We start from the raw sequence: 22026 nt of genomic DNA, 5'->3' as shown, positions 1-22026 counted from the left end.
GATGATGCCAAACCCACATCAATCTGAGTACAACGACGACAAGTTCGATGCTGTAAGTGCTCACCCTCTGTTCGCCTTCAACCGCTCCTGCCGGTGCAAGAACGTCACATACTCGACCAAGAACCGCACCTGCTCGGCTGTTTCTATCGCCTTCGGACTCCTTCTCCTCCTGATCGTCTCGACCAAACTCTTGACGGTGCTCAGTATGGCTTCGCACTCGGCTTCCTCCTGCTCCTCGCTCAAGCCGTCCTCCTTGCTGACTGTTCCGTTGCTGTTCGGGGAGTGTAGCTCGTCCTCCTGTTTCCCGCTGACTGTTCCGCTGCCGTTCGTTGCATAAAGATCATCACCATCCTTCCCTGTCTCACCGGCAATCAAATTGTGACTGCCACTCGTCGTCGTGCGCTCCACAATCTCATTACACTTCTGCCCCTCTTCCAACCCTTCCATCCCCTTCCCTTCACCTACAAAGCCCATCTTCAACAACCAGCTGCACGCGATCAACCCGGCCCTGCCCACACCTCCCCTGCAATGCACCAAGACATTCGTGCCCTTCAACGTACAGTCCTGCACGATGGACGTCATGGTCGCATCCATCTCCTCCACGTTGGTCGGTGCAAAACCCTCCGCCATAGGCAACCTATACACGTCCAACCCTAGCCTATCCGCTTCCCGCTCGTACTCCTCCCACGGGGCTCCCAGGAACGACAACTCCTCATCGTTAAGACAGCACACCACGGCTCGTACGCCGATAGAGTGGATGCGCGTCAAATCCAACCCAAGATCTCGACAGATGGCGCCTCGCCCACGAACCGGTCCCGATAGACGCACCTTCTTGCCCGGGCATGAGGAAAGCAGCAAATTCCCAATCGCGCCTTGGTTGTGGGAAGAAATGGTGTCGGTGAGCGTCAACTTGCTCTCTTTCGCCGCCTGTTCGGCAAGCTGCGATTGCGACAGGTAATTGGCGCTGGGATCGGTCGAGGTGACAGAGTGCAGATCGAGCATGTTTCGAAGTCGAATCAGTCGAGTTCCTTGGATCTGTTCGCGCGAGTGGTCCTCAAAGTAGCGCTCGGTGAGCGACGTCTGCTGCTGCTGGGAAGAGGTGCCTTCGCCGGAAGCGGTCAACTCGAGTCGAAGCAACTGCGACTCGGCGGTGGAGCGAATTCGACGTCCGACGGATGCCAGCAGCTCGTCCGGAAGGATGGGACTGATGTGGATGGGATGCGTGTCCGAGGTCTTCATCGCCAATTGATGTTGCTGAAGCTGTTGCTGTTGCTGCTGTTGCTGCTCGCCGGTCGAGTCGCTGGTAGAGTTGCCTTGGGTGGTGCTGTGGACTAGAGGGCCGAGCGAAGCGTCTTTCGAGGCGCCATTACCGTTGGGTTGGGCAGGCTTGTCGGTGGCGCTCGCCTGCTCCATCTCCTGCGCCATGACCCGTTCCTGGTCCATGGGTCCCCCCACTTCCACGCTGCTTCCGGCTTGGGAGCTCGTCATCAACTCGTCCGCGACGCCGTCCTCGTGCGTGCCCTGCTCGCCTTTGACACCATTCTTCGCGGGCTTGTCATCGGGACTAGAGCCAATCTCAACCATCCTCGTCGAACGATTGAAGCTCGAGAGATCGACCTGATCGGGCTTGGCAGGGAGGACGGAATCGTCCTCGGAAGAGGACGATGCTTCCCCCGAAGAGGGCGGCATCACTTCCACAGGAGCCGCATCCGAGGAAGAGTGCATGGAGTCGGTCATGGCCTCGTTGAGGTCGCGTTCCACCTGCTGAGGCTTTGTTCGCAACATGCTGCTGGCGCGTGTCTCGGGGGGCGTGGTGAGGGAGGCGGGTCGTTTTGTGCCGACACTCGGCATGCTGGACGACGCGGACTTGGTGAGGAACATATCGGCAGGCAAGCTGAGCACGGGCAGGTCGTCGTGACTGTCCATGCGCACATCTGCTCCGTTTGCCAAGCGTCCGAGCTTGCGCTCTCGCTTTGCGATCAACCATGCTTTTGCCTGGAGCTCCTCCTCCCTCTGCCGGTTCATGGTGTTTTTGACCACCTCGGGTTGCTGGAGCGTGATTGGAATGTATGCGAAGGGGGAGCCGCGTGGGCCAAACTTCATGGCGCTGTAGGGGCTCAAATGGTGCTGGGAAGCAAGGTGGGCGAGATCCATGAGGGCAACCCAGTGAAGGTTACCAGAGCGGATGGCGGATTGCTGTGCACTTGCAACGAGCTTGTCGCGCTGGACGTAGTTGAAGTCGTTGGCTGGGATGCGGCCGTTGTGGTCGAGCTGGTAGCTGCTCAGGCCATCGAAGCCGTTCTGTTGCTGCTGCGACGGCGGCCTTCGGAGGAGGCTGGGATCTCGATCTTGGGGCTTTGTTGCGACAGAAAAGCTCGCGCCGGGTGCTTGTGCAACTGTAGGGTGTTTGGCAGCCTCGACGCCGTCTTGATGATGAGGATCATGACCATTGGAGCTGGAGGGCCGCGCGTTGGTGGAGGTCGCTCTGCTGGACGTGGGACGGGGACGTGGTTGTTGGCGATGCGAGTGGGAAGCGCTGGCGTCTTTGAGGCTCTTTCTGACGCCGTTTGAAAGGGGAGGAGACCTTGCGTTAAACTCTGTGCTGGGCGTGCGAATCATGCCGGGCAGACCGCGAGCTGGAGGGGAAAGCGGAGGCGACGAGAGCGAGGGCGGTTGGACTGCAGGTTGCGCCATGCTTGGATACGAGTGCCGGAGGTCGAGCTTGGGTTGCGCAAGAGCGGTAAGAATTGGTTCAAGGATTGCCTGGAAGGGGCGAGAGCGTACTCGAGGCTGTAGATGGGCCGCAATATGCTGGTGCTGGTGTTGCTCCGAAGCCTGAAGCAGAAGTGGAGCGATGACGGAAGAAGTGTATGCTACAGAGGTCTTATCGTGTCATAATCTTTTCTTGTGTGCGTGTCCAGATGAGCAGTTGTGCTGACGTGTAGCAAGCCGGCAGTGAGCCACGAGTCTGCCGTCAAACAGCGTGAAGCGGGAGGATGGACGTGTCAAAGGAGAGAAGGAAGGAACTGTCTAGATGGCTAGCGCAGGGCGATTGCGTCGGCACAGAAAGAAGAGAAGTCCCAGAGTGAGAGGATGCCGGCGGCTTGAGGCGTGAAAGGACGAGATGCAAACGGGTGCACTTCGGTGGGATCGACGAAAGATGAATTTGGCCAAGCCGAGATCCGAGCTGACGATACGAGAGGACGAAGACGACGATGCTGCTGCTATATATGGTTGGGTCACACGACGAGGTGAGATGGTGTGACACGCCAAACGCGAAAGTATGCAAGCGGGAGATCGAAAGGCACGAGTCTTGAAAGGAGGTTCGAAGTTGGCGAGGACGGCGTTGTGCTTTGACTGGGTGTTTCCGAAGCGACTGAATGGACCGAGACAAGAACCAAGACGAAGTGATGAATGTATATGATGGTGGTGGTGATGATGATGGTCTTGGATGCAACGGCGGCGCTGTCGAACAGGGCAACGACGGAAGAACCGATGGAGAGAGTCGAGGATCAAGCAGAGGTGCGACCCGCAATGTGCGTCAAGACTGACAGGAAGCTAGCGAGGTTCGAGGCGGAGCAGCAAAGTGGCACAAGGAGACACTTGCGCCGAGCCGCAGAAGAATGGAAGAGGGTCGAAGAGTGCATGACGAAGCAGCAGCAGCAGCAGCCGCAAATGCAACACAGATTCGCGAACCCTGTCCAACTTGTGATTTGACTTGAGAGTGACAGATTGCACAGACGTCTGTACCGCAAGGCACACGAGCCGTGTCGTTGGACACCACAGACGCATCGAAATCTGATTATTGATCAATTCGGTATCGCCACATCCGACCGTCGGCCGTTGCGCTTCCCCACCGTGGCACCCCGTCGACCACCTCATTGATCACATCTGCAGCTATAGCATCATAGCACGAGAGAACGTATGCATACCTACCATCAGCTTGGGGCGATCTGCTCAGTATAAGGGGAGGCAAGCCGGTCAACGGCCAGCAGGAGAAAGGAGAACAAAAAATAGAAAAACAAAAATTGCACCAGGACCCTATCTTGCCCAATCTGTGTGCTCTGCTGCCTCGTGCAACTTGGACAAGAAGCCAGCGAGGATGATCCGCTGCGAAATGCACGAGATCGAAGACAAAGGACCCCTAGTCGGACCCTGACTTGTCCGCCAACGGGTTGGCTTTTTCTGAGCGCGTCCCGCTCTGCTGTTGCTACCGGCTTCTTGGCCTGCCTCCTCTACGCCCTCTGGCTACACCACTCGAGTCGACACCATACGGGGTAAATACATTCTGAGGCACCTGAGCTCGAGGGCGATGACGGAAGGAACACGGTCGCGCCAGCTGGCCAAAAGATGCACTTCTCCACAAGCTGACAAGCAGCAGCAGGCGTACGGCACCGTCATGGCCGGTAACAATGTACGTCAACGCACCGAGCGAACGGTGTCGGTGGCGATCGAGAGACACCAATTCGGGTTCACTTGACTTGGTTCGCGCCTCAAGGCCGACAAAGTGCAAACGCACAGAACTCGCGCGGGGAAGCGAGGACAAGAGCAGAGCAAACCCACTGATCAGTTCTCAAGGTTCAGGGTCCATCCATCGCTAACGGTGTGCGGCGCTGCAGGTGGGCAATTGGCAGCAGTGCATTCATTTGAAACAACTTGATCTATTTCCGTAATTTCAGCCACAGCCACGAGACCTGTCAAATGTCTGTCACGATCGTGCGGCGGCGGGCGGACCTTTTGTCTCGAAACTTCTTCCGAGGCGCGCTGTTCGATCTTCGAGGGCAGATTGGTTTGCCTTGCGACACCCGCCAGCCAGAATCATGACGACGTCGCACTTTGTCTCCGCAATTTCGGCCGACATTTGAAGCTCTTGGTCGTTGATCGTACCAAGCCCTAGTCTGCGACTCCACCCAGCTCGGCCATTCACCACGTCCCGTCACGTTGCTCATTTTGGTCGCGAATGCAACCAGCAAGGGACAGGATGACACGATCATGTTGTATCGTGCTCGTTGTTGGCGACAAGCAGCGATGGTCCAGCGAAGCACGGCCTGGCTTGTTGTCCGATGTTCTGTATTGTGGTCTAACACGATGACTTGGCGCTCAATGGTCGGATGTACAATACCACACGAGTCCAATAAGTTCGCCCTCGTGTCACGTCTCGGTAAGCTCGCATGTTCTCGCTGGCGGAAGAAAGAAAAGAAAGAGCCAAGAAATACCGATCGACATATTGATTGCGCATGCGCATCAGCACACGCGAGCAGGAGGTCGCATAACGAATGGATCGCCGTGACCGACATGGTGGTTTGCCCTGCCCTGGCTGCACAGAGCGTGTTGGTATGTTTCGACAGCTGCGGGCGTACTCGTGAGCCACACACACTGTTGGAATGAATGTGCAGCAGCTGCCTTGACTGGGCTGACTGGTTGGCTCGGCGAATTCTGAAATCCAGCGCATTCAAAAAGCGTCTTGATCGCTCTGCAGCACAACGCCGAGTCGGGCACTGCAACACGGCCAGCAGTCTGAGCGTCGGTCGTCTCCGCCTCTTGGCCGTCGGCAACACCGTACCGCAGCGCCTTCGGGAATGATGTGTATCCTTCTCCGAACCAGTCGGAACTCCAACCGACATGGTTGCCTTTCGTTGGTTGCTCGCTGTCAAGAGCGCTCTTTGGCTTGGTCAGCGACTGTCGCCGGCGAAATGCAAGCTTGACGAGGCATCGAGACTTTCTAGGCTCCGTTCCGGCGATTCATCCTCAGACGTGCGTACTGTTAGTTGTACGGTATTTCGCTCTGCCGTCTGCTCTTCCCGATTGTCCGCTCGTCCGCTTCTTGTGTTGCAGTCAATGCTCGATGATTGTCCCTGTCTTTTTGTCTGAGCTCTCAACTCTGCTTGACAGCAACACAGTGGGACGATGATCTGCAACGCACTCGTCGGCGTCGTGCTCTGTTCATCCGAGCTGATGGCCCCTTTGTCTCGCCTCTCCTTGACATTCACCGCGTTCTGCCTTGGATCTGTCAGTCGATCAAGATCATGACATCGCTACATGGCGCTGTGCCTCGATCTCGTCCTGCTTTGCCCACACGTGCGCATCCTCCGATCAAGAGAGTTGCTTGCGCCAAGTCGTGCCTGTCGAAAGGCGCGCAGTTGGCAAGACGTCAAAATCTGAAACTAACACGCGCACACACCGAGCGAGGCTCGCTGGCCTTGCTCTACTCCAAAGTTCGAGCTGCACGTCTCTTGCTGCACGCCTCGCTTGCAAATTCCGACCTTCGAGACTGGCCTCCTTGCCCCCGACGCCCCCCTTTTCCTAGCTGAGACACACACGCAGACACGCGCCTGCGCCTGTGTCTGTCTCTCTTTTTCGTGACTTCTGAGAAAGAAGGGGGAGAAAAGTTGCTAAATCGGAAGTGCCGCTGCCTGCTTGACTTCGCTTGCAACCTTGCTGGCACAGCGGCAACCTGCCTGCCTGCCTGCTTGACACACACGCACACACACACTATTCTCGCTGCTCGGCATTCAAGTCGAGATTCTGTCGGCTGCTCCGCCTCGGTGCTGCTGCTGCTGCTGCATCAGCCTGCTCACCTTGGTCCTCCTCCTCCTCGTCGCCATTGGCATCGCACACCACCACCTCCTTCCCGTCCTACTCCCATCATACCCCTACCATCTACATCTTCGTATTCGTATTCGGCTTCGCTTCTTCTCGAAATAACATCCTTTGGATCTCACTGCGGATCGCCGGCGATCAAGCTTCCCCTCTGCACACGCATCGATTGCACAACCGACGCACTCGCAGACTTCGCCGCGCTTTGCCTTGTCTTGTTCTTCTTCCCTGGCGTTTCCCTTCTACCTCTGCACTTCCCACCCTCCATCCGCCACCTCTGGCTGGTCTGCATTATTCTCAACACGCTCTTTACTTGGCCTCTTGTTCCATCCAAACCCATCGCCCACTCTCGCTTACGCTCCTCCAAAGACTCCCTCCTTGGCTTCTCGCGCTGCCAATCCTCGCCACGCACCCAGACGTGCCGCTTGCTCGCGTCTCCACCGAAAATATCGCTTTCTTGCTCCTGCTCGAGCTTTTCGCACCGCTACACTCACTCGGGTCTCTCGTCGGCGCATGCTGTGCTCGCAGCCATCGTAGCTCGCCAACATGCCGGGCATGCAGCGTAACACAACCTTCACAAAGACCTTTATTCGCAAACCGGGTCAGCGCAATGACACCTCCATACCCTTGCACACCGAGGCGCCGCCTCCCCTCCGCCAACCCACACGCATCGCCCGTGCAAAGACCCTCACGCGTCCCGAGAGGAGCCAGCCCCAAGTCCCTCTGATCAATCCCTCCAGCGGCGGCCCTGGCTTCTCCGCCGCCTCCTCGTCCAAATCCGGCTTCTCCTGGTGGACCGGCTTTTCGCTCGTAGTCACCTTTTGGGCTCCCAGTCCCGTCCTCATGGCCTGCTGTGGACTCAAAGATACCGGCAGTAGACAGGCATGGCGCGAAAAGGTCTCGCTCGTCTTTCTCGCCATCCTTCTCGGTGGCTTCATCGGCTTCATCACCATGGGTCTCAACGCTGCCCTCTGTCCCTCGGCTTCCAGCAACTCGCCCAAGACCTACTCTAGAATCGGCACCGGTGGCGCCATCCTCGGCGTTCAGGGTTGGGCTTTCGACATCGCCCAAGCGCATCACTTGCCAGAAGCTCCTTCCCTCTTCAGCCTGTCCACATCCAGGCCCGGCTCCGATATTTCGTCCCTCTTTGGCAGGACCACCTCCGCCGACTTCCCTGCGTGTCAAGGCACCACCGCTGCTTATGCTGCCGACCCCACCTGTGTCGCTCTCAACGGCACCGCCTTGACCAGCTGCCCGCTCGGCACGCTCGCCCCCGCCACGTTCGCACAGTACGGCATGACCAACGAGACGAGGAGGATCGGCTATGGCTGGGAGGACATCGAGTCCGGCAACTTTACCAACTTCATGGTCCTCGATGGAGCCGTACTCAACATGACACCGTACCTTCGAGCCAACCCGAGCCCCATCGCCGGCGACGTGGTCGATGTTGCCATCCGTCAGCAGCTTGCGAGCAGCCTCAAAGGTGGCAGGGACGCAACCATGACCTTCTACACCAATCCCACCGCACGCAACGCCATCAAGTGTCTGGTTCAAAAGTACCAGGCGGGCCGCATCGACAAGATTACTCCGGGCTGCTTCATCTCCAACCTCGTCCTCTACTGCTCGCTTGTCGTCATCTTGGCCATCGTGCTCATCCGCTTCTTCATGGCCGTGTGGTTCTCTTGGTTCATGGCTGGCAGGATGTCGTCCACCCCGCGTCCCTCTCGCAAGCGCAAGGTGGCTCCCAACGTGCTCCCGGAGGGCGCCATGGTCTCGGTCAACTCGTCCGGCGCAGCTCCTTGGGCCAACAAGCAGCGCCCACCGCCTTCGCAGCCCGTACGACGCAGACGCGACTCGACCCAGTCTGCCACGCCATCGGCCCCCGACAGCCTCTCTGTGCAGCACATCGGCACTGAGCCCTACGTCGTCTGCCTCGTCACCGCCTACTCGGAGAACGAGGACGGCATTTCGACCACGCTCACCTCGCTCGCAGAGACGGAATACTCGGACCAGCGCAAGCTGCTGTTCGTCGTCGCCGACGGAATGGTCACCGGATCGGGCGAAGCCATGAGTACGCCCGACGTCTGCGTCTCGCTCCTCGAAGCCGACCCGCGGTTCGGCACTCCGACGCCCATGAGCTTCGTCTCGATCGCAGCGGGCAAGAAGGAACACAACATGGCCATGGTCTACGCCGGTCACTACACGCGCGCGCGCGGGAGACGCACACCCATGGTCGTCGTCGTCAAGTGCGGCTCGCCCGAAGAGGCCGGCGACGCGAAACCGGGCAACCGAGGCAAGCGCGACTCGCAGATGATCCTGATGAACTTCTTCCAGCGCGTCACGTACAACGACCGCATGACGCCGCTCGACTACGACCTCTTCCGGAAGGTGCACACGCTCATGGGCGTTACGCCCGACTTTTTCGAGCTGTGCCTCATGGTGGATGCCGACACGATGGTGTATCCCAAGTCGATGAAGACGTTAACCAACTGCATGATGCGCGATCCCATGATCATGGGCGCGTGCGGAGAGACGCGCATCGCCAACAAGACGCAGAGCTGGGTCACCATGATCCAGGTGTACGAGTACTTCATCTCGCATCACCAGGCGAAGGCGTTCGAGTCGGTGTTCGGAGGTGTCACGTGTCTTCCCGGATGTTTTTCGATGTACCGCATCAAGGCGAGGAAGCAGACGGACGACGACTGGGTGCCCATCATTGTGAAACCCGAGGTGACGCGCGAGTACAGCCAGAGCGTGGTGACGACGCTGCACCAGAAGAACCTGCTGCTGCTGGGAGAGGATCGATTTCTGACGACGACACTGCTGCGAACCTTCCCGAATCGCAAGATGGTGTTTTGTCCCGAAGCGCGGTGCAAGACCGAGGTGCCGCACACGTTCAAGATGCTGCTGTCGCAACGTCGACGATGGATCAACTCGACGATCCACAACCTGATGGAGTTGGTGCTGGTGCGCGATCTGTGCGGAACGTTTTGCTTTTCGATGCAGTTTGTTGTGTTCATGGATCTTCTCGGCACGGCGGTTTTGCCCATCTCGATCGCGTTGACGTACACGCTGGTGGTGACGTACTGCATCAATCCACCGCACTCGTTCACGGAGGCGATCCCGCTGATGCTGCTGGTGGCGGTGATCGGTATGCCTGCGCTGCTGATCCTGCTGGCGACGCGCAAGGTGGTGTACGTGCTGTGGATGTTGATCTACCTGGTGGCGTTGCCGGTGTGGAACTTTGTGCTGCCCGTCTACTCGTTCTGGCACTTTGACGACTTTTCCTGGGGAGAGACGCGCAAGGTGGAGGGAGAAGCAAAGCAGACGGGCCACGGCGACGAAGGTGGATCTGCCACCGGGAACGCGGTTCCGCTTCGAAGGTGGGAGGATTGGGAGCGATCGCGTCTGCGCAAGAAGAAGCGCGAGGAGAAACGACGCCGCGATTTGGAACGTCAGTTCGGCAGCGGATTCCACAACGACGCGGGCTCCGACGGAGATCCGGACCGCAAAGAAGCAGGAACGCCGCTGTCTCGCCGCGGCAGCGACTCGTTCAGCGACACGGTCACCGTGAGCGACTTTGACGACGACAAGTGGGGCAACCAGATCGGAGGATACGACGAATCTCTCCCGCCACCCGTGCAGATCGTCCGCCACTCTGTCTGGGTGGGCGACCAAGAGGTCATCATCGACACGGAGGACATGGAGAAGATGCTCGAAACCGGCTGGGACGACAAAGCCTTCCGTTTGCGCGGTAAGCCTCTGCAGCAGCAGCAGCAACCGCAGTACCCGTCGGCGGTGAATCGAAACCGGCTATCGCAGATGGGGATGTTCCCGGCGAATCGAAATGCACCTGCGGTGCCCGAGGTTCCGTCGCGGTACAGCGCCTATGTGAGACCTGCTCCTGCGCCGGGTGTTGGGGTTGGAGGGAGGTACGAACCGGGTAGCTACGAGATGGAGCGTACGCCTAGTCCCGGAGAGTACGCGAGTCTGATGCGTGGGGGGTCGGAGCAAGGGTTTGCCGGACAACAGCAGGGGCAGCAAGTGTATGGACATTCGTCGGCGCTTGGACAGACGCAACATGCTAGGCAGAGGTCGGGAGGGAACAGTCACGAACAGCGGTTGATGGGAGCACCGTCGTCGGGTGGAGGTAGGAGCTATCACGATCGGTTTGGGTAGGGCAGCACTAGTCTACGAATAGAGAACTCTTTTCCTTTGTCAGCGGGTAAATACAGATTTCTTCTGAAGTTATGGTCTTTTTTTCGAGGTGAAAAGTTGTGATGTATCTTGGGGATGGTTCTAGTAAGTAGAAGCAAACTGTATGGAGGATGAAGAGGGATTGAAGTCGCGAGGGGGATGATATCGTACGAATGAGAATTCGCGTGTGGGGTGGTGGGGTTCTCGCGTTGATTAGAGTAGTGTTGATCTGGTTCAAAATTCCCCCCCGGGGACACGCGCGCGCGCGTGTCATGCGCACTCACAAAAAGTGTTGTTCTCTCCATCTCTCTTTACTCGTGCACGTTTCTCTCCAGGACTACCATCATAACAAAAACACAAGCGCAAGAACAATGGACTCACACTACTCATCAGACGATCACTCCCAAGATGCGGGCTTCTTTGAGAGGGAGAGAAACCGATTGATTGGGGATATCTCCAAGGTAAGCGCGCAGAAAACCGACGCGGCGAGGATGAGGAGATGGTGAAACGGACACGGTGGTAAGGAATCGAGGGCGAGGTGGTGATGCGCGGTAGGGGTGTTGGGAGAAGGTGACAAAGTGGACGACTTCGGGGTTGGGGGTCGGAGGGAAATCAATATGGTCATCTACGGTATGAGAGACAGCGTGGCGGTACGAAAGGGTCATTGTTGCAGCCGTTGTATCATGTTGCGATGGCATTGAACGGCAAGACCAGACCACAGAAGAGCTTGGAAGAAGGGCTGTGGTGTTCAAGCATGACCATTCCATCGATTGGGTAAAGCGTTTACGTTTGACGAATCTGTACTGACTTTCTCTCAACCGTTTCGACCAACGTAGGGCGTCGAATCCATCCTGGGCAACACAAACTCGCTGAACCGCAAGATCGAAGAATCCATTTCGGTCGGAAAAGAGTTCCATCCGATTTCGGAGCTCTGGTCGAAATTCGAACGCATCATGACGACCTCTGGAATTCCGAATCTGTACCCTTCCGCTGCCGTTCCCAATGAAGGGAATGGTGGGGAAGGAGGAGAGAAGGATTTCGCAACGCCGAAGAAGCAGAAGAAGGAACAGAACGAGGAGGATGCGGAGGATGGATTGAAGTTCGAGTTGAATGGTGGGAGAGTGGGTGGTGGGGATAGGTTGCCCCCCGGTGTGGCGCCTGGTGGTGGAAGGATCTATGCTTAGCGGCAGCGCGGAAGGTGAAAAGTGGATGGAAGGAACAGAGCGATGAGGAGGGTTGGAGTGGTGTTTCTTGTATTTGTATCCTTGGTCGTGATTATTCAAACTGGCTTCGGTATTGGGTTGAATGTTTGCGTGAGGGTCATGCCTGTGAGTCTGGCTACGACATCGTTCCCTGCGCGTCATTGAGAAAGGGATCACATCCTGATGGTGCTCCTCCCGGTTTGGATTCCGTCCCTTTGTCGCGAGGGGAATGCGCTTCTTTCGGGTCTGCCGAGCACACACACACGGTTTGCACTCTTCTGCTCCACCCCGCTACTCACACACACGCACACTTTCGAGCACATCTCGCGATGGGAGACACTCCATTTCTTTGTCTCTCCGACTACCCGCGATGCACACCACCAAAACTCATCATCTGCACCCCCTTCTTCCTCCCCTTTGCTGCTCCTCCCTGAGATGCAGTCAGTGCCTCGTTGAGCGCGTCCATGTTCGTCACACCTCCTCCTCCACCACCGCTGATCTCTGGGAAATCATCGATCCTACTTCCTCCTGTTCCGCCGGTCAACCAAGGAGTGTTGCTTCCCGACCCGCCAGCACTGGCGTTGGGGGTATTGCTTCCCGAACCGAACAACGTTTTCTTGTGCGCATTCAACGCCAACTTCTCCTTGTTACTGGGTAGGCTCGGGAAGGCACCACCGCCGCTCGCCAAACCCCTACCCCCGCCTCCAGTAGAATGCACTCTCGAAACAAACGGTTTCACCGCACTGTTCGCTACCACCGGAGCAGCCGACCACTTGGCGCCTCCTGCCGACGCTCTAGATCCATGCGCAACCGCATGCGCCAAGGAGCCCGGAATGCTCGGCGTACCCGACGATGCCCCCGAACCCAAGCTGGGGAAATGCTGCTTCAACACCACCGGTCTCTTGCCCGCTCCCGAGGAACTCGAAGCCGCACGCTCGACGTTCTCCCACACCGCGGTACTCGCGGAACTGGATTTTTTGATACTTTTCAACGTTCCCCCGCCTTCCCTACCACCGGTGAGAGAGGGGAATTGCGTCCTCTCTAACCTCCACTCGTTCCACGCCCGACCCATCTCCTCCCGCTTTTCTCCGTCCAACAAATCGATCATTCCGTTTACGAGTGTCGCGCACTCCTCGCCTGTCTCACCGACCAAACTGTGGAACGTCGAGATCAAATCGCGTGCCGAAGACTCGTTGTTCTTGAACAGCCGAACGGCGTGGCGGAAGGACGTGATGCGAGAGTCGGTTTGGAGGAGAGAGGTGACTTTATCCATGTAGGCTTGGTGGCGTTGCTCGGTGGAGCGCGTGTCGGTGATGGTGCGGGGTCGGTCGGCAGAGACGCCTTGGGGTGGTGCGGCGGGGGTGGGGTTGGTGAGGCCTGATCCGAACATGGCTCGACGGGATTGGTGGTTGGCGGGACCTGCGCCGGGGACGTGTGCACGGGATGCTAGGGATGAGACGCCCAGAACATCTCTGTTCTCCTGGCTTGCCTCTGCACCCCCATTCGCCCGCCCTTTGCCCTTCTTGCCCCCACCAACTCCAGCTCCAGATCTGCTTGAGCCCACGCTAGGATCATCATAGGTAAAGCCAGCCTCGATCCTCAACGCATCCCTCCTCTCCCTACTGCTCAACTCGTTGGCATGCCTCTCCAACTGATGCGCCTTGTAATCCACCTCATCTTTGAAGACACGGAACTTCTCCTCCAAGCACTCCTTGTTCTCGCACAGCCAGTGATCCTTCCTGAAATGCCTCTCGAGCATATCGTAGTCCCTGTAATACTTCCACCTCTCGTCCTCGTTTCCGCTGGCCTTGCAGATGAAGCACTGCTCGTGCCTGTCGCGCATGTGAGCAAACAGTTCGTCGTCAGAGTAGAACCACTGACGGTCGTACTCGCACAGACGATGTTCTGCCTTTTCATGCGCGGCGAGCGATTGCTCGGTGTGGAGCGTGTGTTCGTGGGCAAAGATCTTCTTGTTGGAGATGCAGAGTTGGCATACCATTCGAGCGTGTTCCCTGCGGACGTGGGCACGGAGGTCCTTCCAGCCGGTGCAGGCGATCTCGCAGTTGGGATCGGGACAGTTGAAGCGGAGGAGCAGGACGGTCTCTTCGAGCGCTTCTTTGGTCTCGAAGCTGATGGGGAGTTTCTTGTCGGTGTAAGGGATGTCGGAAGGTTGAAAATCGGAGAAGGATTTGGTGGGATTGGAGGTGAAGATGAGGTGGTCGATGGTGGCTTTGCAAAAGGTGCATTCGTCCTTCTTGTAGAGGACACGGAGACGGAGGGCGCAGATGTGACAGGTTCGGTGGTCGCACGGAGCAACCGAGGTGAGTTTGACGGGGTCGGCGCAGATGAAGCAGAGCTCGGCTTCGGGCGGTAGCTCGTCGTCGCCATCGTCGTTTGGCGCAGCATCCTGCGTGTTGCCTTGTACAGCAGTGGTAGCAGATAATGGCTCCACTTGGTCTTGTGCTGATACTTGTTGTGGTTCGGGGCGATCCTTTTGCGGTCTATTTGACCTCGAGTGGTTGTTGGAGCGACCTCTTGAGTTGGAAGCGGCAGCGCGGTTTGGATCGGAGGGTGTAAGAGAGCCTCCAAAGTTGGCACGTCGACCTTCACCACCGCTTGCACCACCTCGAGAAGAACCGCCTCCTCTGCGATTGGACGAAGAGCCGCCTCTAGACCCACGCGAGGAGGAGGACGATGGTGGTGGTTTCGACTCTTGCATGGCACTCATTGTGGATCCGTATCGATTGTATCGTAAAGTGGACCGCAAATGCGCCGCCTCGATCGACTGTGAACGCGAGGTGCAGGTTTGTGCAAGAGAAGATGAGAACTGAGAAGATATGAGCAGAGGCAAGGGCTGCCAAAAGGTCCGTGTGGAGCAGTCGCACAAATCCCTTTGTGCCGCTGTTATGACGAAAGATGCGAGTGTCGCCTGCGCTTTCGTCCCAGATTTCTTGACTCAGCCAGCTTTGCAATCGGGTGTTTCGTTGACCCGATTATGTTCACACGCTGAAGAACTGGGCCAGAGGCAAATTTCCGCCCTGCGCGTCGTGATTTCAAGTGTGCTCATCTCTGAATACAAACTTGCAAGCAATGTCTTCTTGGTCGAATACAAAGAATCCAGATTCGAGTTGCTAGGGGTCCCAAGTCGAAAACTTTTTTTTTCGATTTCTTCTCGGTGGCTGCTGTCTGTCGAAATTGAAAACTGAGCCCTGCCTGAGCTACGACCGCCTGCAAGCAAAAGAGAAGTTCGATTTCTTCTTGGGTGACGTTCGAGAGGCGGTTTGAGTGTTGGTGTGCTGCTGTGCTGGGTGCCTGATTGATGAAATTTCTTCTCACTCACTCGCCCACTCTCTGCGCAGTTTTTGGCAGACGTTTCAGTCGCACGTTGCTCCCTCGCCTTTTTTTTTTCTTCGTAGAGCCTGCACACCGCTGCCGTGTCGCCGTTGTCTCTCTAATCTCGCCGCTCGAGCTCGATATCGCCGTTGTCTAGAGGTGTCAGTCTCTGACCCCTTTCGCCATCATCTTGCTTTCGTAGCATCACCAGCTTCTTTTACCAATCACTCACAAATCGCATACCAGTTGAAAGGCATTCCCCCCTTTCAACCCTTTCCCAAGCGCTCACCAACACAACAACCCTTCAAGGCGTCGACTTTGTTTCAGTCCGACTCCTTGATTCCTTCTTTCTCGTTCGCCCAACATGTCTAAGTACGTCTCCAATCGACATTCGGCAAAAAGCAGCATGGCGACAATCGGCGACACTCGGGCGTCATATCGATCGATGTGCTGCAGGAAATGCCTCCTCTATGGAAAGCTGCACAGACATGGCCTTCAGTAGCCGCTTGCCCAGAGTAGCCGCCCGCAGCTTATCAGCATGTGCAGCAGCAGATCCCATCGAATGCCCCGGATCAACCGATGCTGATGCAGTCGAGGGGTCTTTGCTCTGTGATCTGGCAGGCCACAGCATCGAGTCTGCACTGCCACGGCAGCACCGGCGCATCAATCCGAGTGGCGCCGATCATCTCGTCATACAGCTCGGACAATCCGATTCCGTTCACGAACGCCATACTGACCCTTTTCTTTGCTCCGCTTCACTCAATCACAGGCCCGAGGAGACCTCCGCCGCCGCCGCTGCGCCCGCAGGCGAGGGTGCCAACAACCTCAACATTGCCGATGGCGAGATCGAGTCCAACTGGGAGACCGTCATCGACAACTTCGACAACATGGAGCTCAAGGACGAGCTCCTCCGTGGTGTCTACGCCTACGGTTTCGAGCGTCCCTCGGCCATCCAGGCTCGTGCCATCGTCCCCGTCATCAAGGGCCACGACGTCATCGCCCAGGCTCAGTCCGGTACCGGCAAGACCGCCACCTTCTCCATCGCCATTCTCCAGCGTATCGACCCCAGCATCAAGGCCGTCCAGGCTCTCATCCTCGCCCCCACCCGTGAGCTCGCTCAGCAGATCCAGAAGGTCGTCATCGCTCTCGGCGACTACATGAAGATCGACTGCCACGCCTGCATCGGTGGTACCAACGTTCGCGAGGACATGGCCAAGCTCAACGAGGGCGCCCAGGTCGTCGTCGGTACCCCCGGCCGTGTTTACGACATGATCAACCGCAGGGCATTCAAGACCGACCAGCTCAAGATGTTCTGCCTCGACGAGGCCGACGAGATGCTCTCGCGTGGTTTCAAGGACCAGATGTACGAGGTCTTCCAGCTGCTTCCCCAGGACACCCAGTGTGTCTTGCTCTCGGCTACCATGCCCCAGGAGGTTCTCGAGGTCACCAAGAAGTTCATGCGCGACCCCATCCGCATTCTCGTCAAGAGGGACGAGCTCACCCTCGAGGGTATCAAGCAGTTCTACGTCGCCGTCGAGAAGGAGGAGTGGAAGTTGGACACCCTCTGCGATCTCTACGAGACCGTCACCATCACTCAGGCCGTCATCTTCTGCAACACCCGCAGAAAGGTCGACTGGTTGACCGACAAGCTCACCTCACGCGAGTTCACCGTCTCCGCCATGCACGGCGACATGGAGCAGGGTCAGCGTGAGGTCATCATGCGCGAGTTCCGCTCCGGTTCCTCGCGTGTCCTCATCACCACCGACCTCCTCGCCCGTGGTATCGACGTCCAGCAGGTCAGCTTGGTCATCAACTACGACCTTCCCAGCAACAGGGAGAACTACATCCACCGTATCGGCCGTGGCGGTCGTTTCGGCCGTAAGGGTGTTGCTATCAACTTTGTCACCAGCGACGACGTCAGGATGCTCCGTGACATTGAGCAGTTCTACTCGACCCAGATCGACGAGATGCCCCTCAACGTCGCTGACCTCATCTAAACAAAAGTCCTACACGGCCCTACATCGCCTTGGACACCATTTCTTGCGCCTCCCCCACACCCTCTGTGCTACTGGCGTTAAGGCTTACGTCTCTTCGATTTGTAACCCTCCTCTCCACCCGCGCAGCAAAGGAGTTTTTTACACCCGAATCGACATACTAAGCCCAATAGAAAAACACCCCTCAACTTATGTTTGAACTCACACACATATGCAAAAACCCTCCGTTCCCCCCGCTGCCCCACTTCAACCCTTTGGTTCGATCGCCTGCCTGCATTTCGAATACTTGCCCCCGCGCGCAATGGCATCTCTTTTCTCTTTTGTCCCCCGGCAGTGTGTTTTGAACGGTATGTGTGTGTGTATGCGCACGAATGTCGATGAGATTTTGAGGGCAAAACTTGTCGATTGTTCGTTCACTGTTCGTTCGGAATGCACAAAGAGTATCTACAAGAACTGATGAGGGTGGTACACTTCTTTTCGGTCATCCCAATGTCCGTTATGTCAAGAGGCAGGGTGTCGATCGTCAGGTAGGTACAGCAGAGGTCTGGGCGTTGCAGCTGGGACCTGCGCTGGCGCTTGCGAGCTCGTATGAGAAGGCAGGTCGGCTAGGCTTGCAACGACGGCAGAAGCGCGAGAACCAAAGTCGACAGCGGTGTAGGCCGAGGGCTGCGGATCTTTGCGCTGTTGCTCCATGGTGGCACCGCTGCCGCTAAGGATCACGGGCAGCATGTGGTCGGTGTCAAGACCAACTGGGGTGATGCCGTTGAATGCGCGCTCTGGGTCAGCGTCGGTGGGGTTGCTAGACCAATCGGTGCGGATGGGCTGCACGGGAGGCGTCTGGTGCCAGTCTCCTAGCAGCTGCTGCGTCTGCTGATATACAGCCGATTGCTGCTGCTGCTGAGGCAGCGTCTGCTGGTACGGCGGGCAGTGATGATGTTGAACTTCATGGCGTGGATTCAAATTGGCAAAGAACGGCTGCTGCAACAGCTCGCCAGCTTGTGGCGTGCGGAGCACAGGACTCGAAGCAGTGTTGGAGGAGGACGTCGTCGTCGTCGAAGCAGGTGGCCAAGGAGTGCTGAGGCCGGAAGGAGAGATGAGCGAGTCGCGAATCGTGTGTAGTTGGCGCACAGCGGTCAAGATCATGTTGCTATACTGCGGCCACTTGCCCGCCTGTCCGACGCCAAAGCAGATGTGTCACCAATGTCAGCGACAGTAAGGCAAACAGCATCATTCGGAAAAGACCCACAAGTTGTTCGCCTAGCTGGATCCCGATGCGTATCAGCTCGCAAACGTCTTCACGAAGGTCGTTCTGAGCTTGGCGTCGCTGAAGGGTCCACACTAACCTGTACCGTTTAGAAAGCGGTCTATCGACGAACGATCAGTACTGAGATGCGTCGAAACGGTGTATTCAAGCTCTCCACTTACGCGGCTAGCAAGTCGGCAAATGTCAGTGCGTCGACGGCGTGGTCTCCCAACCACCCACACTGCGACCACGCAGCGTGATGACACGACAGTGCAGTGGCCGCCAGGGGCAGAGCATTGCCGAGCCATCTCCAGTGACGTCGATTGTTAGGACAGTACAAGAAGAGCATCCTCGGGAACATGCCGTAAAGCTGCGTTCCAAGCTTATGCCGCGTCAAAACGTCTCGTTGGGCGCTGACACTGGCATGATCGTGCACGCCGAAGGTATCGAAGCTCTGCGAGTTGACATCCGAGAGCTCCTTGATGCTTCTGAGCAAGTTCCAGACGGCCTCTTCGTGTCTAGTGTCGGTCAATTCGCCAAGAGGGCTCGAGAAAAGATGCAGTGCGACGTACTCCAGTCGCTTCTGCTCGACGTGAAAGCTCGCGAGAAAAGCGCCGAGATCGCTCTTGGACGCAATCGATTCGACGCCTTCGAAGCTGCTCATCGTGGTGACTTGAATGTGAATTTTGCCAGTCATGACAGCGGTCTCTAGGAAAAGGTCAAGCAGAAGCAGTCGTTAGCCTTCTTTGCCCGTCATTGACTGTAATGGACAAACCGCCTTGATGCTGATCGCTTACGCAAATGTATCCAGTCGTGAGCGCGGAAAAACGACATCTGTAGGGGAGAATTCGCCGCAGATAGGGCTGAAGGCTGAGTACACTGCAACTTCTGAAGTTGACTTTCTGTTCTGCTACTCCTTACCGGAATGTCGCCATACGTGCTCGGCACAATTGACGGGCTCGTCGAGTCTGACTGCCATGCTTGCATGAAATACGTGAGGGCAGTGTCGAACCGTAGCAGTTCCTCGCCTCGATGCTGCACGATGGCGAACAGAGACCAGAGCAGAGTAGCTGCGACTCGGGTCATGCTACTTGCTGCGCCGACTCTTCTGGTCCAATCCTCGACGGACGCCTGCATTTCGACCGAAGACCGATTGAGGCGAGCACGTTCCACTGAAATCGTGGATACGCTGAGCAGGTCTTGCAAGCCATGAATGGGACTGTTCGCGTTATGGTTGGAATGGTGTCAGTCCGTCCGTATCTGAAAGGTAAGCACAGTGCACGTTTGCGGCCTAGGCGAACATACTCTGCAGCGATTTTGTTGAGCTTGCCTGAGCTGGGATGATCGGGTCTCTGATCGAATTGCTGTGCAGCCACAGAGACTGCTGGTGCGACGGCAGGGAAGCAGCATTCCAGCGACTCGATTACCTTCCAAATGTCTGCCTGAGCGCTCGAGATTGAAGGCCAAGGTTCTGCGATCGTGGCCGTCTGAACTTCAGATTTAGCATCGAGAGTGACGATTGCTGGAGCCTCACTTGGATTTGACTGCAATGGTAAAGGAGTGTCTGCAGACTGCATATGATCGAGACTGAACAGTCCATAAAATCGAGTAGGACCAGTTGCTTCGAGGTGGCATCAGCAACATTGCTGACAGGAGGAGCTTGACGGCACTGATTCGAACGAACCTTGCTTGATCGCTTTGTCGACAGCTGTCGCCATGATAGGTCCCGCCCGTGACCTGCGAACAGACAATCCGGTCAACATGGAACAAGAGAAGACGTTGGTATGGAATCGTCGACTTACCTGCTTAGCGAGCACAGCACTGAAAAATGCCAGAGCATCCGGAGCGACGAAGCGAGACATGGTGAGCTCTTCCTGCAAATTGGCGTTGCGTCGTTGGCTCTGCTGCAGCTGATCGTAGATTCTGCGGAGGCATTTAAAGTAAAGATTGCAGATAGGATCACGTCGCCTTTGTCATTGAACACTGATCGGCGAAGGTTGCCATCACTCACTGCAGTAAATTGTCGCGCGAGACGACATTGATCGGAAAAGCTTCGCATCTTACACCGCCTTTGATGCAGTTGCTACAATCTGGCAAGGCATTATCGCATTTTTGTTTGCGCTGACGGCAACGCGTACAAGCCCGAAGCGATCGCTCCCGCAATACTGCGGGTTCTTGTCTGGATCTGGCCGGCGTTTCCTTTGGCTGTGAACTGCGCCTGGTGGGCGGCATGATCCCTAGTCCGACGAATAGCTTCTATTCATAGAGTAGCCAAATTGGCAGCTTCGGGTGACATAGGGCGGAGGAGATGTGAGCATCAGGTCATGTGGTCACAACGTGTTCTCGGCCACGCCGTATATATCTGTTCGAGTCTTTCTTCTGAAATGGCTTTCAGCGATCTTTGCCCGTTCGAGCGCTTCTCGGCGCGTACTGCACGGAGGCAAGATTGGAAGCGAAGAAAGGTGTCGAGGCAGGAGCGTGTCTGAAGGTGAAGATCGCAAGAGATTCTCGAAGCGGACGACTGATGGCCTCTTGCTCTCTGAAGTCACATTCTGGCGTGGGAAGGTCCGAGCCTTGGGAGCCAACACTGGCACATCCGCCGGTTTGCCAAGGCGCTCTCCGCCGACAAGCTGCACGATCGGATGCGGAGTCTTTCATGCAGGTGCATGGCCTGCCTGGACACTGCCTGTGAAAGGTGCAGACACTGCCCGCCGCATGAAATCTCTTTCGCGCTGATCTGCTTTCGAGGGCACACGTCGAGCTGTTGTGTAATGTTTGTATTAATGGCTGTCAGAGCTAAAGCAGAGACGGATCGGCGCCGACGAGCACTCAAATGTCAAAGTCGTAAGCCAGGAGCCCGTCCGTGTTGGGAAGTAGCACCGTCTTGGAGAAGCTGAAGGCGTCGGATATGGCGATGCATGGAAGAATCAAGATCACACAGGGTGGTCAGTCGGGATCGTCACAAACAGCAAAGAGTGGCGCCGAAGCCTTCGGCATGCTTTCCGAAGGGTTATAGGTGTGCTATACTCACTTGCGGTGTTCTTCGTCGTCTCGGTACGCCTCGTAGTCCTCTCGAGAGCCAAATACGCTGTACAGACCTGCATTCATCCGGCGAAACGTCGGGAGAACCGCGGTTCACCGTGTGAAAAGAGGAAGAGAGGCATGAAAAGCCAGGAATCAGCTTTGGTGTCAACGTTGCTGCACGGGTCGGAGTAGTGCAGCACCATTGCCTTTATGAGCCACCGCACTTCAAGCAACTCACCCCAATTGTATCCTTCGTTGCGACCAGGGTAGGCGGGAGGTCCCCACTTGATCTCGGTCGCCTTGGACTTGGCGATGGGAAGGTCCTTGAGCGTTTCGCACTTCTGCTTCAGCTCGTCAAAGCCGTTAGACAGCACCGCCTGCTTGACTTTAACGAGGACAATGTGAACGACAGGCATCTTGAACGGAGATCAATCGA

At 56.9% G+C, this 22026-nt stretch overlaps 7 protein-coding genes across 7 annotated transcripts; 2 read left to right on the top strand and 5 right to left on the bottom strand.

Annotated features, from left to right (window-relative positions):
• Positions 1-60: 60 nt before the first annotated feature.
• On the bottom strand, positions 61-2619 carry PHSY_005340 (hypothetical protein; the record flags this gene model as incomplete). The annotated part of the gene is made up of 1 exon (XM_012335950.1): positions 61-2619. One exon carries the CDS (start codon positions 2617-2619, stop codon positions 61-63), a length of 2559 nt encoding a protein of 852 aa, XP_012191340.1.
• Positions 2620-4697: 2078 nt separating this feature from the next.
• PHSY_005339 (hexose carrier protein) lies at positions 4698-5624 on the bottom strand (the record flags this gene model as incomplete). The annotated part of the gene is made up of 1 exon (XM_012335949.1): positions 4698-5624. The coding sequence occupies one exon, from the start codon at positions 5622-5624 to the stop codon at positions 4698-4700; it is 927 nt and encodes a 308-aa protein (XP_012191339.1).
• Positions 5625-7143: 1519 nt separating this feature from the next.
• PHSY_005338 (glycosyltransferase) lies at positions 7144-10776 on the top strand (the record flags this gene model as incomplete). The annotated part of the gene is made up of 1 exon (XM_012335948.1): positions 7144-10776. The coding sequence occupies one exon, from the start codon at positions 7144-7146 to the stop codon at positions 10774-10776; it is 3633 nt and encodes a 1210-aa protein (XP_012191338.1).
• A 407-nt stretch (positions 10777-11183) lies between these two features.
• PHSY_005337 (hypothetical protein) lies at positions 11184-15737 on the bottom strand (the record flags this gene model as incomplete). Its single annotated transcript, XM_012335947.1, has 3 exons — positions 11184-12147; positions 13043-14781; positions 15663-15737. 3 exons carry the CDS (start codon positions 15735-15737, stop codon positions 11184-11186), a joined length of 2778 nt encoding a protein of 925 aa, XP_012191337.1.
• Positions 15738-15817: 80 nt separating this feature from the next.
• PHSY_005336 (hypothetical protein) lies at positions 15818-17326 on the top strand (the record flags this gene model as incomplete). Its single annotated transcript, XM_012335946.1, has 1 exon — positions 15818-17326. The coding sequence occupies one exon, from the start codon at positions 15818-15820 to the stop codon at positions 17324-17326; it is 1509 nt and encodes a 502-aa protein (XP_012191336.1).
• Positions 17327-17824: 498 nt separating this feature from the next.
• On the bottom strand, positions 17825-19703 carry PHSY_005335 (hypothetical protein; the record flags this gene model as incomplete). The annotated part of the gene is made up of 5 exons (XM_012335945.1): positions 17825-18493; positions 18570-18666; positions 18749-19274; positions 19364-19400; positions 19488-19703. 5 exons carry the CDS (start codon positions 19701-19703, stop codon positions 17825-17827), a joined length of 1545 nt encoding a protein of 514 aa, XP_012191335.1.
• A 393-nt stretch (positions 19704-20096) lies between these two features.
• On the bottom strand, positions 20097-22006 carry PHSY_005334 (stress responsive A/B barrel domain protein; the record flags this gene model as incomplete). Its single annotated transcript, XM_012335944.1, has 4 exons — positions 20097-20303; positions 20369-20489; positions 21598-21664; positions 21829-22006. The coding sequence occupies 4 exons, from the start codon at positions 22004-22006 to the stop codon at positions 20097-20099; spliced, it is 573 nt and encodes a 190-aa protein (XP_012191334.1).
• Between the last annotated feature and the right edge of the window lie 20 nt (positions 22007-22026).

This window comes from Pseudozyma hubeiensis (assembly GCF_000403515.1).
Source record: "Pseudozyma hubeiensis SY62 DNA, scaffold: PHS48, whole genome shotgun sequence".
Lineage (NCBI taxonomy): Eukaryota > Fungi > Basidiomycota > Ustilaginomycetes > Ustilaginales > Ustilaginaceae > Pseudozyma > Pseudozyma hubeiensis.
Note: the sequence above shows the minus strand (reverse complement) of the source record. Positions and strands in the feature narration are given on the sequence as shown.